The following is a 17,205-nucleotide window of genomic DNA, read 5'->3' as shown; positions in this document are numbered from 1 at the left end:
GACGATTTGAAGTTTTCACTCGGCCACTCGGCTGTCACCTCAGAATCTTTGCAGCTACCTCAAACCGACCCCCCGGTCGGATGTCCTGGTTCTTCTGTGCCGCCAGATTTGTCGAAGTCCCCTATGGATGCTGGCGAATAGGCTTCATAATCCGAGGGCGGCAGGGAACAACCTATCTGGATAGGGACTGGTCAGATTAAGACAGACGAGGTACTCTTACCGGAACCCAGTCAGTTTGCTCGTGCGATTCCGACTCTGATAGTCTCAGGCTCGGGTTGGTCTGCACTATAAATACAATATGCTCAAGGCATTGAGTGCCTTGCGTTCTTCACCCTCAAACTCAGTGAAAGGACGTTATTATCTTCAAGTCATGGAAGAGTCATGATAAAGCAGATGGGTAACGATGGTAGGGGTATTGGATAGCTGGACAGGATGGTTGCAGGAAGGAAAATTCGGAGAAAGAAAGGGAAGGATGGGTCCATTATATGTTGCCTTTGCGGCCTTTGGCAATGGATTGCTACTATGCCCTATTCAACCATGCCCATGTGATCGAGTCCAATTACCAGTAAAAGAAAACATAATATTTGACTTTCACCTTCCCAAAATATACTGGTATGTACTTGATTCATGGAAGGTTAAATCCGCCACAACTAAAATTTAGGGTTTACCATGGAAGCCTTTGTCCAGAATAGTTTAGTATGGATTCCGCATGTACTTCAAAGGGTTGCTCTTACTTTGCTACTTTACTACTTTAGTCTTTTGAGAATAAATTCACTCATAACTCAGGCCAAGGCGGACTCGGTAAATACTGTAGGCGTGTAGCTACTAGTGTTCTTTCGGTTTTGTTTCCAAGGTCATCCTCCAAGCAATTACTTGTGTCAAATAAATATTTGGTTTTGCAGTTGCAAAACTGAATGTCAAAATGATCGTCCTGGATGGGAGTGTGGTCACATTCCACAAGTGTGTCAGTTCCACAAGTGTGTCAGTTCCTGGTACTCCGTAGTGAGTTTAGACACGGCAAAACCATTGTACCATTATCTGAAGATCCACTCGTCAGTATCAACAAAAAGAGACAAAAACAAAATAAGAAAACAAATCCATACCCCAACCTCTCAGACGGGACATCCCGTTGGGTACTGAAATCCTATCATAATCACCCTATGAACGTGGGAACGGTGTCACTTCCATAACCTCGCATTGCTTGGAGATACGTTGTCGTACCCTCCCGGCTTCAGTAGCCATCTCCTGCGGTCCCCATCCTCTTCGATATTTAGTTGGTGATTTATTTCCTTTCCCAGTAAGGGACTTCCAGCCTAATATCTATGCTTTACAAACTCTACTTCATGCATGTGATGATCTTCCGTATTTCCATAGGAAGTCGGACACCCACACGTTGACAGGATTTGACAGCCCGCCCGCACAGCAGAGAGTTCGAATGACACAACGCCGCAATGTCATAAATAGTGGTATTCGACCGTATTCAGGGGTACCTGCAGATTAATCGAGACTCGAGATTTATGTCCCAATGTCATGAGGTCACGACCGCAAATGGCTTGAAGTCTATAGCAACCTTGGAACCTTCCCATGGATAACCATCTATTTTGACGATAGGTCAAACAAAGTTAAGCTTGTCTAATCTTTCCCAACCCGTGTCGTCTTTGTGGTCTGCTGATCTTCGTCCGACTACTCACTAGGCGGGCTGCTTTGCTACATCGGTTACGCTCTTACCTCTCCCAATGGCAGATATTGACCACTCTTCGAGGTTTAATTTGATAGCTTCGAATGTTCCTTGGTAAAATAAATTGCGAGCTTTAGGTTGACCGAGACCTATCTCGCCTCTGATAAATTTTGTCTGTCATGCAGACTCACTGGCTACATAACATAAAGAGACTGCCTCTAGAAAGCTTTTATTGAATGCTCAGATTAAGTTCAGTTATAAGCTACATTTACTTGAAAAGGAGAGCCTACCAGTGAACGTTTAACAGTTTTGTTGATTGGTAGATCATGGACCTTATGAATCTTTCAAGGTGAAGTCTTACGGGCAGGTGATTGCATTGAGACAAGGTCACGTAGTTGAAAGGCACCGCCCCTCTCCTCGTAAGCTTTTTTTGATTTCTTCCTGGGGAACTACTCCCATTTCTGTCAATTGAACGTGTGTCGCACATCTTACAGTTGATACGCGATCCTCTTTTCACAATATCCACCAGACGTTTGCAGAGCGACACTCATATTGAATCTAGCAGGAAGCAGCCAAGGCTGCCCACGTGGCTGAGCTCTGCTTCTGCGCAGTACAGACGCTGGCCAATATCAGATACCCGCTTTCTTTCTCCGTTGAAAATAGTCTTCTTCAGGGATAGTGAAAATGGAGTCTGACATGTATAGCCTGGCAGTTCTGCTGGTTCGGGTGGAGTTGGCCGTGGTGGGCTCGGTAAGGGCCGTGACACATGTCACCCCTGTCGTACCCCTGTCACATGGCAGATGATCTTTCTTTATTTGTCCACTCCAGGGCTTGTTTGCTCGTTTATGGAATGTTTGCATGGTTTGCAGAAGTAGGGTTTGCTACCTTTGCCCTTCTGGGTTAGCCCTCCCTCCACTTCTCTTCCTTCGCTCCCTAACTATAGTATCTTAAATTGACTGCACTCTTTTGATTAGGACCTGGCATATAACATATTGAGCCTATGGATGACAGGGATTGCAATGAATCTCCTTTAAAAAAAATTATCCGCAATGTCTTGGCAGAGCGAACTGCCGGCCAGGCTTTGTTCAGGAAAGGAGAAACCCCCGAAAATTGTGGATACGGTTTGATGATCAGCAGTAATGTACGAAGTGCGAATTAAACTACCGATGATCGTTCGGGAATTGATCCTGGAAAAGTACTAGGCTGAGCTACCTGCGTGTTGATCGCCATGGGCTAGTGGCGGCCGCGGCACGCTGGCCAAGTCTTCAACGGCTTTGGTAAAAATGGAGAACGATGCGAACATCCCCGTTGTTTAGGGGGAAAACGGTGCATAAAAGCCGGATGATCCCTCTTTTGGAAGGCCAACTCACTCATAGTCATTCTTTATCAATATGATTCTTTCTTATATCTTTGGCCTGCTGGTCGCCACGTCCGGCCTGGCCAAGGCCGTTAACATCACCGGTTATGAATATGTCGTTGTCGGTTCTGGTGCTGGTGGTGGTCCTCTGGCCGCCCGCCTCGCTTTAGCCGGGCACAAGACACTGCTCCTTGAGGCTGGTGATGACCAGGGTGAAACTTACAACTACACCATCCCTGCCTACTCCGCCAGAGCCTCCGAGGACGAGAAGCTTGCGTGGAACTTTTTCGTTCACCACTACGAAGACGAAGAGCGTCAGGCTCGCGATTGGAAAGCTAGCTACGATACGCCTGATGGCGGGATATACACCGGTCTGAGCCCTCCCGAGGGCTCGACCTTGAAGGGAACTCTCTACCCTCGTACAGGTACCCTCGGTGGTTGCACTGCCCACAACGCCTTAATTGCAGTCTACCCCCACCAGTCTGACTTTGAATACATTGAGACTATCACCGGCGATAACTCTTGGACACCCGACAACATGCGCAAATATTTCACTAAGCTGGAGAACAACGGCTACTCGCTTCCGGCAGCCAAGGGCCACGGTTACGACGGCTGGTTATCGACTGAAACCGCTCCCCTCAGCATTGTGTTGAAGGATACCCAGCTACTGAGCATGCTCACCGGTGGTGCCTTTGCGCTTGGTAACTTCACCGATCACCTTATGAACATTGGCACTCTGCTCCTTGGCGATGCTAATGCTGATGAGAAGACCCGTGACACCGAGCCCGGCTACTACCAGATCCCTATTGCCACCGATGATGCCCACCGTAATGGTCCCCGCGAGTTCATCATCGCTGTACGCGATGCCAAGAACTTCGATGGCTCCAAGAAGTACCCTCTTGATGTCCGGATGAACACCCACGTCACTAAGGTGACCTTCGACGAGAGCGAAACCCCACCGCGCGCCACAGGTGTGGAGTTCCTCGACGGCGAGCACCTCTACAAGGCCAGCCCCATGTCGAAATCCGCTCTTCCCGGTACCCCCGGTTCCGCCACCGCTTCTCGTGAAGTCATCGTTTCCGGCGGAGTATACAACTCTCCCCAGATCCTCAAGCTGAGTGGTGTCGGACCCGCCGAAGAACTCAAGAAGTTTGGCATCAAGGTTATCAAGGATCTCCCCGGTGTCGGCACCAACCTCCAAGACCACTATGAGATCTCCGTCCAGGGCAAGGTTGAGGAGGACTTCTCCTGCTTGGACAAGTGCACCTTTAGCATTCGCGGCCAGGACGACCCTTGTATCAAGGACTGGGAGACTCCTATTCTTGGCGACCACGGCATCTACTCATCCCCCGGTCTCGCCGCCACTATGCTGTACAAAAGTTCCACGGCCGGCGATGACTTCGACATCTTCGAATTCGGTGGCCCCGTCAACTTCCGTGGTTACTTCCCCGACTACAGCATCAACGCGACTGACGAGCACAACTGGTTCACCTGGGCTATTCTCAAGGCTCACCCCCGCAACTCCGCCGGTACCGTCGCTCTCCAGTCCGCTAATCCCCTCGACATGCCTAAGATCACCTTCAACTACTTCGACACCGGTGTCGGCGACTACGATGCTGATCTCACTGCGCTCTACGAAGCCATCGAGCTTGCCCGTGACGCGTTCAAGCGCCAGCTCGTCAACGTCACCGAGGTTCTCCCCGGTGCTGATGTCCAATCCGAGGAAGATATCAAGGACTACATCAAGGATGGCGCTTGGGGCCACCATGCCTCTTGCACTTGCCCCATTGGTGCCAACGATGACCCAAGAGCTGTCTTGGACTCCAAATTCCGTGTACGCGGTGTCTCTGGTCTTCGTGTCGTTGATGCTTCCGTTTACCCCAAGATCCCCGGTACTTTCACCGCTGTGTCTACTTACATGGTTGCCGAGAAGGCTGCTGATGAGATTCTGAGCGAGCTTGAGGCTAGCTCTTAATTGATTTAGATGTACGCATATACACCAAGTTTGGAGCTTTTTGGTTCTTGTGGATGGAAATATGTTTGGTCTGACGGTTGTGAGCCCATTCATTATTATATATTTTTAATAGGTCGTTTATCAAATACAAAGATCTTGTACATAATCCTGCTGGATAAGTTCATATTTCTTGACTTTCTCTACCTAGCTTGCCGGAGGATTGATTCATTCACAATTTACATGCTGTCTACTACTCGAAACATTTGCATAGTCTTCGCTTTAATGACGACAGCGAGGTCGGCAAATCGCGTTGTCTTGAAAAGCAAGATGCGCTAGTTAAGTTAATGCAGTGGAACTAAAGGAATCCAGCACGTAAAGGCTGTCTAGAAAGTATGAATATGGAAGTAAAATTCAATTGTCTATTCCCCTAGACATGCGAAAATGAAAAAATTTATAAATCAATCCTTTAGTCTATAAATTATAGAATTTTAGGGCAAATCAACTGGCACTGAAGCACAGGGTTCTCATGAATAAGGCTCGAATGCCCCATGGCTATCACAACTAACGCCCTTCAAATACCATCCTCTTGAGCATGGTAAGCACTACGACTACGGCAAAGGCGCCGATGCTTCCTCCCCAAACCTCCTACTCAAGGGCCAGGCCGAGGTCGAGGAGGCTACGCCCTTGCTTGGTTCTGAGATTCATGACGTGCAACTGAGCCAGCTCTCAGACAAGGGTAAGGACTAATCGGCCCCCTACATTGTATAGAGACCAGTCTTTGGTAAGTGACATTAGAAACTGTCCACTCCAGCTACAAAGTACTACGCTCACACACCCAACAACCTTCTCTGACCAAGATTTACAAGCCAACCAATTACTTCTAGTCTTGTATGCTATAATTCTCTCCCACAGGTAACCTAATACATACGACCATAGGGTGTGGAAAACAGGGCTTCCCGTCCGCTCAGCCGTACTTAAGCCACACGCCGGTGAGTTAGTAGTTGGGTGGGTGACCACCAGCGAATCCTCACTGTTGTATGTTTTTGTCTTTTTGTACAAAAATTGATTGGTATGTCTATCATGGCGCTACATTCTATGCCCCTTGAAACCTAAGTTGTGGGGCTCAGTATCTGAAGGGTAACACGAAGTGTCTTTGTAGATTTCTTTTCGCTATGTTCCATTGACTCGACTATCCATGTCGTACTTATGTCGTACTTATGAGGTGAGGTCGATCCGAACCAGATTATTTGCAAAGAGAAGGCACCAGGGCCAATGAGAAGAAAGGGTCTGGAATGATGTTCCGTCAGATATGCGCTGAGAATTGTGGGCAACCGCATGCATCTGGTACCAGACTACCCATGCCCATTGTTAACGAAAATTTATCCAACTGATCCCTGATAGCATAGATACTTAAACTCGGGTCGTTTTGATCTCGAGAAAGGAGTGATTGATTCGTATTGGTTCTGGGAGCCTGAACTCCCGCAAAAAGACGCCATGGGTCTTCCTGGCGCTTATCATCGAAGTCTGCCATTAATATAGGTTTGGTTCTCCTATTTAGATGAGACTTAAGCAACGTCATTAATTGGTCGAGTAGTGCGACAGCAGAATTGATTCCATCGCGAGTTCCCTGTACCAGGGTTGTTGCGTAAGTCGATGGAATCACTCCAACAAAGGACGCTGGGGGATCCGTTTCCATGAGCATGCCGTGAAACTGAACAAGACTTTCTCTTGATTTGAGAATACAGCTCACCAGGCCAGTCAGTATGGATTGATCGATATATGTGTCCGACGTCGTAAAGTATTTTGTCATTGCATAGTATCCAGGGCATTTGGCGACTTCATTAAATGCATAGTCCATCGTCTGACCCAGTAGACTACTTTCCTGCCACCGGTCTTCTGCCCTGGGAATCTCCTGGATAGTTGATACGCACGTCCACTCCAAACCACCCAAGAAACAAGGCTCCGCATGGATAAAGGCATCTGCGACTAGGTAAGGCCGCCAAGAAATGAGAAGAGTCCGACCCATGCCATGTGTATGTGCTGAAGGGCCACGGGCGCAGAACAGCTGACGGATGCCATGTGAATGAATGATCCACGAGCGATCACTACTACCATCTAGAACCTCATAGCCCCCTAGCAAAATCGCAGCTGCAAGTGTCTCATCTGCTAGTGCGGCCCGAGTATGTAGGAGAGAGGCCAGATGGTTTATACCCCGACCATACATATGACGAGCGCACACTATGGCTTCTTCATTGCCTCGTGCCGCCCCCATGCGCAAAGAAGTTAAGGCGCGGACTGCCCAGATCAGTTCCTGGGGAAATGTGGACCACCTGCTTCGTATAAACCTCATCCAATTCATCTCCACGCGGGAGTTGAAGGAAGCGAGGTAACTTGGAAAATGGTAGTCCAACCATACTTCGAATGATTCCTGCGTTTGGACATTGATCGCCTCGTAGGTCAAATTTGGAGCAAAGGCCTCGTCCATTGTTGGTCGACCGTGTTTTAGGGTTATATATCGCGTCTGGTCCTTGAATTTGTGACCACGATCATAGCCCGGGCATTCCGAACCCCAGTTGATACACCGCAGACATTCCGGACGACTGTTATCGCACTATGTATGCTTTAGTTCATGTTACCGGACTTTCTGTTAAGATTCCTCTTGCAGAGAAAACGGATGAGAGGTTCGGAATGACATGGTACTGCAATATATCAACACTAACCTTGACCTTGCGGCTTATACACTGCAAACATCCTTTACTATGAGGTACGCCCACCATTCTTGTTCTATCTGGTTGTCCCAGAGCGCACAAGATAGCTAGGAACTAAAGGGTTGATAGTATGAAATTCTACCTCGAATTGATATATGAGATGGGCATAATAGGGGGGCTTTCTCCCTTAACTAGGCTTTCACCACACCGCTCCGGCAGAAAATATTAAAAGCCGAGGATTTAATTGTTATTTTGTTCGAATCTCTGATCACATGATCCCATGGTAGATTACCATCTCCTTTCCTCCTATCTCACTTTCGTAGTTTAACACACAACTCCACAATACATTACATTGTGCTTTTCATGATCTTATCTACCCTGTAGACTCGAAAATATTTTACATGGTAATGTCCAAGTAGAAAAATATTAAGGTTCTTGCGGAGATTGGTGCCTGGGGACACCACAGATACCACTGTACTGGCATATTCGAAACCGGATTACCCCGCATAACATTGATACTATGGACCGTCACTGTACCTCTAAGAGACATCCTTTATCTCGTGCTGCGCCAATTTACCCTAGACGATATATAGCTTAGGATGTGACGCTAGCTATATTTATGCTCTATTTTCTAGACCTTAAAATAAATACTAATCAGCCCCGATAGCCTAGCGTTTTAGGTTGCTGCTGCACCGATAATTTAGTGTTCGAATGTCTGGTTGCAAATCAGGTTGTCGTGTTCCACACTCGGTCTTCTTTTTTGTATTTTTTCCCCCTGTCCCACCATAAGGGACGAAGCTACAACGCAACGATGCAATTACGGATGAATTGGAGTGCCGGAAGAAATACACTTTGAGATAGCCAAATAACATTGCAATGGGCCTTTCTGTCTGTCGCCATCAATATCGAGTTTCGTGTACCTCGAGATATGGGTTGAAATTTATCTGCAGCTATTTGAATAACTAAATAGCACCTGTGAACGACTTGTAGATAAAAACGAGAAATTTCAAATCAAATGAATGGCTTTGTACTGCAACGTAAATGAGAACTCATATTCATGAAAGGAAGGCCCTCAAACTCTCATAAAAGCCCGTTGTCATACATCGATCGTCACGTTAAATTACTCGGCATGATCGCACAATAGGTGTACCAACAGGCTGAGCTCTAGTGCTCCAGTCAGCAACCAATTCCAGTAAAAGGTAATAGACAATAAGCCAACCTTTGCTGTGGCTTATTTCGACGCCTCCACGTAGGCCTTGCCGAACCGCTCAGCGCCAGCGGCGTCCTCCTCAGGAGAGCTTGTCTCCACGTAGGCATTGTTGAACCAATAAGCCGCAGCGGCTTCTTCCTTGGGTGAGCTAACAGGGACTGCAACTACAAAAGAAGCAGAGAGCATAACAAGCAAAGCAGACGAGAATCTCATTTTGACAATATGAGAGAGAAAATCTAGGCTTTGATATGTGTGTATATTGGATAGAATGAAAAAGCAGATTGGGCGTGAAAGAGCATAGGAAATAGCCGCTCTTTATAGTCGCGTCTCTGAAGTCCAGAAGCAAATGCACTTACTGGAGTGACCTATCAATACCTAACTAGACAGAAGTACATGTTCCACCAATGCTCTCTTTATGATTGAGAAATACGAGGCTAGCAGGGAAGCCGGTGTCACCATATTTTTGCTATCTTGATACCAACATGCAGCGTTTGGCGTCAATTGCAGGGTTGGCAACACCATTACGGGGATGTTCTCTTGGGCATGATTTCTAGTACGATAATCAGGGTTACAATGCATGAACATCAATGCCAGTAAACCTGCATGGCCCACAAGCGCTAAATAAAAACAAATACTCCGTACGCAGTTGTGTGATACGGCCACACGTCCTTCGGTTGTATGACTAGTGGTAGATACGGATTCCACTGGAGAGGAGAAATTATGCATGCCTCATGCGGAAAGATAGATAACTTATTTGTAGCGGGATATCTAGCCAAATTCAGAATGGCAGACCCTTGTAAGGCTTTCAATAAGCATCTCGAGGATTCTCACTTACTTCAGGCTTTGGGAGTCGTGGTAGATAATCGGCCGAAGCTGCCAGCTCCTTCTTTCACTCTGTTATAGTTACTTCCTAACACCCCACAGGTTTACTCTTAAGAGGAAAAGGCATCTAATATTTGAACAAAAAGCGAAATGGTGGCCGCATCGTCTTATATGAGGGTATCGCAATCTCAAAAAGACCTCTCAGTGGAAGAACGTGGAGAGCAACAGAACTTGGCTCTTAGCAGGATAAAGAAATCCCACATCCATCGATGTTGCTGCCAGGCCCCGCTCCTAACGGCCATTTCTATTGCATTGTTTGGAGGGGCCTGCTTGCTATTTGCTGCATCGCTCATCATTCTTGCACCCAGTGATCATAAATGTGCGATACAGTTATCATCTTACTGTGGGTTCTAAGTTGCCTGGTCGAGTGATCCGAACCCCCTTGAAAGATTTACTAATTGCAACCATTTTAGCCCCAATGCTAGAGGCAGTGGAATATTACGAGGTCGACTGGGCGAACGAGTTCCTTCAGGAGTCTATCTATCGGGGATCGCCGACTCCAAAGTTAGAAATCGCATGGGATCGTCTTTGGAGACGTAAGTATTACAGTAGATTTTAGCCTCCGGTCAACCCGCTAAAGATGCCTAGATAACGACATCAACGTTCCTTTAAACAAGTTATCCTCGCTCAATCGGTCGGTGGATACGAATTGGAAGCAAACACCCATGCAATATGGCGGAGGCGCCGAAGCTAACGTAGAAGTGTTCCATCAGCTACATTGTCTGGTATGTGGATAATGACCTACCTATGTATCTGATTTGGGTGACTGATTTTGATTTTTCGTGTTAGAACTTGATTCGACAATACACGTACCTAGACTCCTACGAAGTGCCACCGGAAGGATTTCAGAGATCGCCGGAGATGTCAAGAATACATGTCGACCACTGCATCGAGACGCTGCGTATTCATCTCATGTGTGCAGGTGATGTGACGCCCGTGCTGGTGAGGCTGGATGAGTCGAAGCCGCTAGGGGCCGAGGCAGATTTCTCGACCCACCACAAATGTCGCCGATTCAATAAGTTAACCGAATGGATGGAGATGCACGCTGTGCCAACAGAGGAGTCTTAAAGTTGACTATTCACACTGCCCATACAAAATTCCCGAGGTGAAGCTTAAGAGCCATCCGCACCACGTCACTTTCGTGTTCTACGACATTCGAGTGTTCTATGCTGTGCGGTAGAATATGGAGGGCTGATGCTAGACTCTTCTCACCTAGGTAAGCCTCAAGAGTTATTTAGGGCTCCAAGGTCAAACGTCATCCCAATCACCAGTTACATACTATAATTCTCTCTTACACGTTATATGTTACATACGACCATAGGGTGTGGAAAACAGGGCTTCCCGTCCGCTCAGCCGTACTTAAGCCCATTATTCTGCACAGTCAATACTCAATGCGCCCTTAGCACCTCAGCGGCACTCTAGGGTGAGTGCGGGTGATATGGGTGAGAAGTCTTAAGACTAGGGTGAGAGAGGTGAGAACGGGGTGACAATTCTCACCCTAAGGGTGATAGGGGCCAACTCACTCCAAGCCTATACCCGCTCTAAGAGCAATATATAATACAAGCCTAAAGGCCCTTTTGTTACTCTGCCATGATTTTCTTTGATTTTCTTTACCACTCAAAATATGTTCTCCGAATAGAATATCCCGAAAGCACTCTAGGAGCGTCTGACAGAAATCTGGCTGTATGACAACGTATGGGCAAAATCAGATATATTGGAATCTCTAACTAACTAAAATGACAAAACCCGCGTTTTCAACAATCTGGGCGGACATAGATGACTAACTGTAATATGCACTTTTGTATGGTATGGGTGGTACCAGTTGTCACATGATTTTCTGGGTATTATACCTTGTTTCCACCATGTATTCAATCTTAGTATTCGACAGCGTCTTACACGTTCTATATCACGTGGCTTTATACGTGAATACTAAGACGAGAAGGAAAAAGAGGGTAATACTATATGCCACCCTAAGCTAGCGCCTACTACACTAGAGAAATACGACTATATAGTTAGTAATTAGGCTCTATACGTTTGACTTATATTTTACCGATCTTAGTTCCTAATTATTAGTAGATAGAGGATTTCTCGTAATGAGTCTACTAACCTAGATTTTCCTAACCTACCTATTCCGACTCCTAAGCTTCTAAAACTTTTCGTAGAGTTGTATATTAAATCATATAAAAAAGTTCCGTCTTAAACTTCGGCTTATAGTCACTTCACTAGCTTTACGTTAAAGTGGGAGCGAGAAACTTCTTAATCCCTTCCTAAGGAAGTTAAGGACGACGTTCTTAACGTAAGGGGTAATAATTATCCTTTTCTAGAGCTCGTAGCTAATTAAAAAAACAATAGTTTATTAGAACCGAACTAATAGTGAAATATAAGCTCCCTATAAAACCTAGAGAGCGCTTCCTAGTTAACGGAAAGGATATAGATTACCTACTTTAACACCTATTTATAGATAACTATCACGATTATATATATAAGAGAGTACGCGTGTAGACCGGAAGTTCTCTCTCTTTATTTACTAGCTCGGGTGTAAGAGTAGGGGCTATCATCGAATTAAGTGCTTATTATAAGTCAAATAAATGCTTATATTATAGGGTTTATATCTTAATGAATATTATTCCTAATTATATTAAAACTAACTAATAATTATTAGCACCTTTCATTTTATCTTAAATAGAGTAAGGAAAGGGGATGCTTAATACGTTAGGTGATAATTAATCCCGAATTTATAAAAGGCTAGCGTTATCGCGACGATACTACCTTATAAGTTTACGCGTTATAAAGCTTAGTTTTCATACTAAGATATCTAAGATAAACCTTAATTCACCAGAATTTCCAAATATTTCCCATTCCTTATTATGATAATTAGACCTCATTAAAAACATTTAGAGGGCCGGCATCTCCCGCCCTCCGCCCGACCCTCGCGGGCGGAGGGCTGATACTTGCCTGCCCTCGCCCGACCCTCCGCCCTCTGAGGGCCGCCCTCGAGCGGCCCTCATCGGCCCTCATTTATATAAAAAAAGTTGACCTTGTCACGATCTAGAGTTGACGACTGTAGTTCTGCCGTTGCTGACCGCCTGCCAGGTTGAGCCACTTGGAGGATGGTGTTTGCAAGTTTTGCACCAAGGCCCCACAAAAGGCCTTGGGCCAACCAATCCCCTTTTTCTTTCTCTTCTCTCTCTCTGTACTTAGTATTTTCGTTGAATGCACTCTTTCTGTTCAAAGAACTAGCTCGTAACATAATACTAAGTACCACTTCCATTTCCAAACAAAGCAGCACGACCGTACGGACCATCATTGTGATTGGTCTCGGTCCCGCTTCATCTCCACTTTCGTTCCTTGGCATCGTACAGCCAAGACTTGACTCGACCTCGAACTCAAAATCCACCAATCAAAATGGTCGGACCGAAACGAAACCCACCCACGAACCGTGGTAAGCAACCCGTTGTTGCTGTGCCAGATGAAGAAGATAGTATTGAGCAGGAAGCAGTTGCTCAAGATCCCGAAACCCCGAGACTAGTTGACACTGGTGAACTTGATAAAGATGACAATGCTGGAGAAGGTTCTTCTATGCGCGAACGACTATATAAGACTCCGACCAAAGAGCGATTCTATGAACTTGCTCGTGAATACACTAAGCTGAAAGAGAGAAACCGAGATCTCGAGGACGAAGTGACTGTCCTCCAAGCCGATAAAGTTGAAACCGAAATCCTGATCACTCAGCTCACTTAAGAGAGAGAGGAAGTAGTTACTCATCGTGATCATACGGCTTGTGAGAGGGATCGTCTTACATTTTAACTCTTGAGTCTGTAGCAGAACTCGAACCAGACTAGCTCCGGCGCACCGATTGTGGAGGCCGTTGCTACCCACAAATCCACTAAGATGCCTGACGCTCTAATGCTTAGCGATGGTAAAGAAGTTCGTTTTAAAACATGGGAAACCGTCGTCCGATAGAAGCTCGAGGCAAATGTAGATCATTACCCATTGCCAGTTCATCGCAAGCTCTATATACAGAGTCGTTATGAAGGAAAAGCTCAGTTATATATCGCACCTCGTCTGAGTGCTAAGTCGAGTGCCCTATACGCTAATGCTAACGATATGATCGCTCATCTGAAAACCGTTTTCGCGAACCCGAATCGTCGTGCCGAAGCCTACACTACGTACCACAAACTGAAGATGAAACCGAAGGACAGCTTCACTGATTTCCTCGCTGAATTTATACAGCTTGCCGAGGAGGCTGTTATCGTCGAAGAAAACCGAAAGCGCGACCTATACTTAAAACTTCCATACCTGCTTCAAAGCCAAGTGATATGGGCCGTGAACCAGGACTCCGTTCCCTTTAAAACCTTCACTTAGAATTGTTAGAGTATGTCTCACGAAATCAACCTATAGCAAGAATCGAAGAACACCTCCCGTTCTCGTTCTACCGTTCCAACTAGGAGTGGTAGTGGAACCGGAATAGCCACTAGTCAATACACTCCCTATGTGAAGCGTGAAGGAAGCGCTATATCTACCAGTTTATCCGCTACCGAACGAGAGACTCTTATAAAGGAAGGTCGATGCTTTAACTGTAAAGAACAAGGATATATGACTCGTGAATGCCCAAAGAAGAAGTCGAATACCTTGGTCGCGGCTATCACTCCAACTCCACGTGTCGTCGAAATTCAAGAACTCGAAGACGACTAGGGAAAAGCTAGTGCCTAGGCGAAGTCTCCTACCTAGGTGGTCGTAAGGTCTCACTTTACTCGCTGGATTTATAAAAGTTAATCGGAGGTCCTAGAGATAGTTTAGTTTTTAACACTCAACTAATGCATAATAGACGCTCTTTTTCTATTTTAGCACTTGGTGACACCAGAGCAAATGGTTATATCTTCATAAACTTAGCAACGATTTTACTACTTAGAAAGCGATTTAGAATCCGAGTAGAACGACTCGATCAAGAATGTCCGGTCCGGGGCTTCGACGGAACCCCTAGCGAACCGATTACCTATATCACATTTCTCACTATTTGTGTGGACGGACGAATATAACGATAGGTTCCTATGCTCCTTATAGACTTAGGAAGATACGATATGATCCTCGGTCGAAAATGGTTCGCAGAACATGATATCCTACTTGATTGTCGTCGACACCGAATGATTTGGCCGGATGAGAAGACTCTTTTCGATGATATAGCGAGTAAGTTAGCAGTTCTAATACCAACTGCTATACTTCAGAAGCCTAAGCATGATAGCTTTCACCAAGCAGACGCAGATCGATAAGATCGTCTCTTTGAACAGAAAGACCAAAAAATAGTTGAGAAGAGCGAATTTCGACATGCTAGAGAGCGTTAGTACGGACATTAGCAAACGGAGGAATAGAGGAAAATGGTTCGAAACTTAAACGATGAAGTCAAGGTGACAACTTCTAGAGATAGGGAGTCAAATGAGGAGCTTCCTCCAATCGATATAAGTGCCATTAGACGTGCGGGGTTCAACCGTCTCTAAGAAAAAGGAAAGATAGATAAAGAAGTCGAAATCTTTGCCACTTCACTTTACGAGATTGACCATATCATTGATATGAAGAGCACCCCGATTAAGGATCCCGAAATCGAAGAAATCCTATAGGCTCTTCCAGAAGAGTACCACGATTTGGCCGAAGTCTTCTCGAAGAAGAAATCCGACGAACTACCACCCTATAGACCTAGAGTAGATCACGATATCATTCTTAAGGCAGAAGCTACACCTAGGTATTGTCCTCTTTACAAACTCTCTCTCGACGAGTTGAAGGCAGCGAAAAAATACATACTCGACAATTTGAAAAAAGGCTTTATCGTCCCTAGCTCAGCTCCCTATGCATCGCCGATCTTAATAGCTAAGAAACCGGGTGGAGGACTTCGCTTCTACGTGGATTTCAGAAGGTTAAACGCAATCACGAAGAAAGACTGTTATCCCTTACCTTTGATCGATGAGGTACTATAGCGAACCAGTAAAGCCAAGATTTTCATAAAACTCGATATTTAGCAAGGTTTCCACCGGATTCGTCTAACTCCGAAGGCTGAAGAACTCACCACTTTCCGTATAAGATACGGGTCTTTCAAGTATAAAGTCATGCCGTTTGGATTGACAAATGGTCCAGCGACCTTCCAAAGATTCATGAACAACGTTCTTAGAGAGTGTATAGATGAATACGCAATCGCCTTCGTGGATAACATTTTGATTTACAGCGAGAACATATAAGATCATCGTCGTTAAGTTAGAGAAGTGCTCTAACGTTTGAAAGAAGCAGGCCTTTAAGTCGCACTACCAAAGTGTGAATTCTCAGTGAGCAAGACCAAGTTCTTAGGGTTTATTGTGAGCACGGATGGTATTATAGTTAATCCCGAGAAGATCAAGGTGATTTAGTCATGGATAACACCCACCACCGTAAAAGGAGTATAGTCATTCCTCGGATTCTATAACTTCTATCGTCGATTTATCCAGGGATATAGCGCTATTTCAAAGCCTTTACACCGGTTGACTAGACAAGATGTTCCGTTCGAATGGTCCACCGATTATAAAGACGCGTTCCTACTTCTAAAGAAGAAATTGGTTAATACACCAGTTCTTCGACATTACGATCCGATTCGACGTATAAGAGTTGAAACAGATGCCTCGAACGGTGTTTTAGGTGTAGTCCTATCCCAGTACTACGAAGAAAGCGACTTTTAGCACCTAGTGGCTTTCTACTCAAAAACAATGCAACCGGCTGAGTTGAATTACGAAGTACGGGATAAGGAGCTGCTAGCAATTATCCGCGCTTTATAAGAATGGCGACCAGAACTAGAAGGACTTTCACGGAAGGATCGTTTCGAAATCCTCACTGATCATCAGTCTCTCGAATACTTTATAACGACTCGATAGATGAATTAACGACAAGTAAGATGGAGTGAATTCCTCTCGCAATTCTATTTCTTAATTAAATACCGCCCTAGGAAGAAGAATATCATTGTAGACGTACTTTCACGGAAGGATTTACCCTACACCGATAACAGCCGATAGTTTACCATGTTACCTAAAGACTGTCTCGAAGAAGGTGTTCGTCTAGTTGACTTGGTTCCTATCGATCTAGAAGATCTGTAGACGCAAGAAATCACTGAGCGAGTGAAAGAAGCAAACCGTCAAAGTGTCGAACTTGATGAGTTCCGACAAATTGCTAAAGCTGGTAATAAGAGATGGACTCTATAAGAAGGATTGCTCTTATATGAAGGTCGACTAGAAGTTCCAGATCATCAGGATTTGCGTGTAAGACTACTGGACGATATATATCGTCAACCATTAATAGCCCACCCTAGAATTGAGAAGTTGAAAAAGTTGATCTCTAACCGATACTATTGGCTAGGTTGGGTTACCGATGTGAAACGATATGTTGACAACTGTTTACTCTGCA

General features: G+C 45.5%; 4 protein-coding genes across 4 annotated transcripts; 2 read left to right on the top strand and 2 right to left on the bottom strand.

Moving 5' to 3' along the window:
• Positions 1–3,069: 3,069 nt before the first annotated feature.
• N7471_001021 (GMC family oxidoreductase) lies at positions 3,070–5,010 on the top strand (the record flags this gene model as incomplete). The annotated part of the gene is made up of 1 exon (XM_057273742.1): positions 3,070–5,010. One exon carries the CDS (start codon positions 3,070–3,072, stop codon positions 5,008–5,010), a length of 1,941 nt encoding a protein of 646 aa, XP_057141921.1.
• A 1,282-nt stretch (positions 5,011–6,292) lies between these two features.
• Positions 6,293–7,766, bottom strand: N7471_001020 (Zn(II)2Cys6 transcription factor domain-containing protein; the record flags this gene model as incomplete). The annotated part of the gene is made up of 2 exons (XM_057273741.1): positions 6,293–7,600; positions 7,710–7,766. The coding sequence occupies 2 exons, from the start codon at positions 7,764–7,766 to the stop codon at positions 6,293–6,295; spliced, it is 1,365 nt and encodes a 454-aa protein (XP_057141920.1).
• Positions 7,767–8,928: 1,162 nt separating this feature from the next.
• Positions 8,929–9,120, bottom strand: N7471_001019 (uncharacterized protein; the record flags this gene model as incomplete). Its single annotated transcript, XM_057273740.1, has 1 exon — positions 8,929–9,120. The coding sequence occupies one exon, from the start codon at positions 9,118–9,120 to the stop codon at positions 8,929–8,931; it is 192 nt and encodes a 63-aa protein (XP_057141919.1).
• Positions 9,121–10,207: 1,087 nt separating this feature from the next.
• Positions 10,208–10,857, top strand: N7471_001018 (oxidase ustYa family protein; the record flags this gene model as incomplete). Its single annotated transcript, XM_057273739.1, has 3 exons — positions 10,208–10,325; positions 10,378–10,514; positions 10,579–10,857. The coding sequence occupies 3 exons, from the start codon at positions 10,208–10,210 to the stop codon at positions 10,855–10,857; spliced, it is 534 nt and encodes a 177-aa protein (XP_057141918.1).
• Between the last annotated feature and the right edge of the window lie 6,348 nt (positions 10,858–17,205).

This window comes from Penicillium samsonianum, assembly GCF_028829775.1.
Source record: "Penicillium samsonianum strain IBT 33392 chromosome Unknown utg000001l_segment0_segment0, whole genome shotgun sequence".
NCBI lineage: Eukaryota > Fungi > Ascomycota > Eurotiomycetes > Eurotiales > Aspergillaceae > Penicillium > Penicillium samsonianum.
This window is presented reverse-complemented; position numbering and strand designations above follow the sequence as displayed.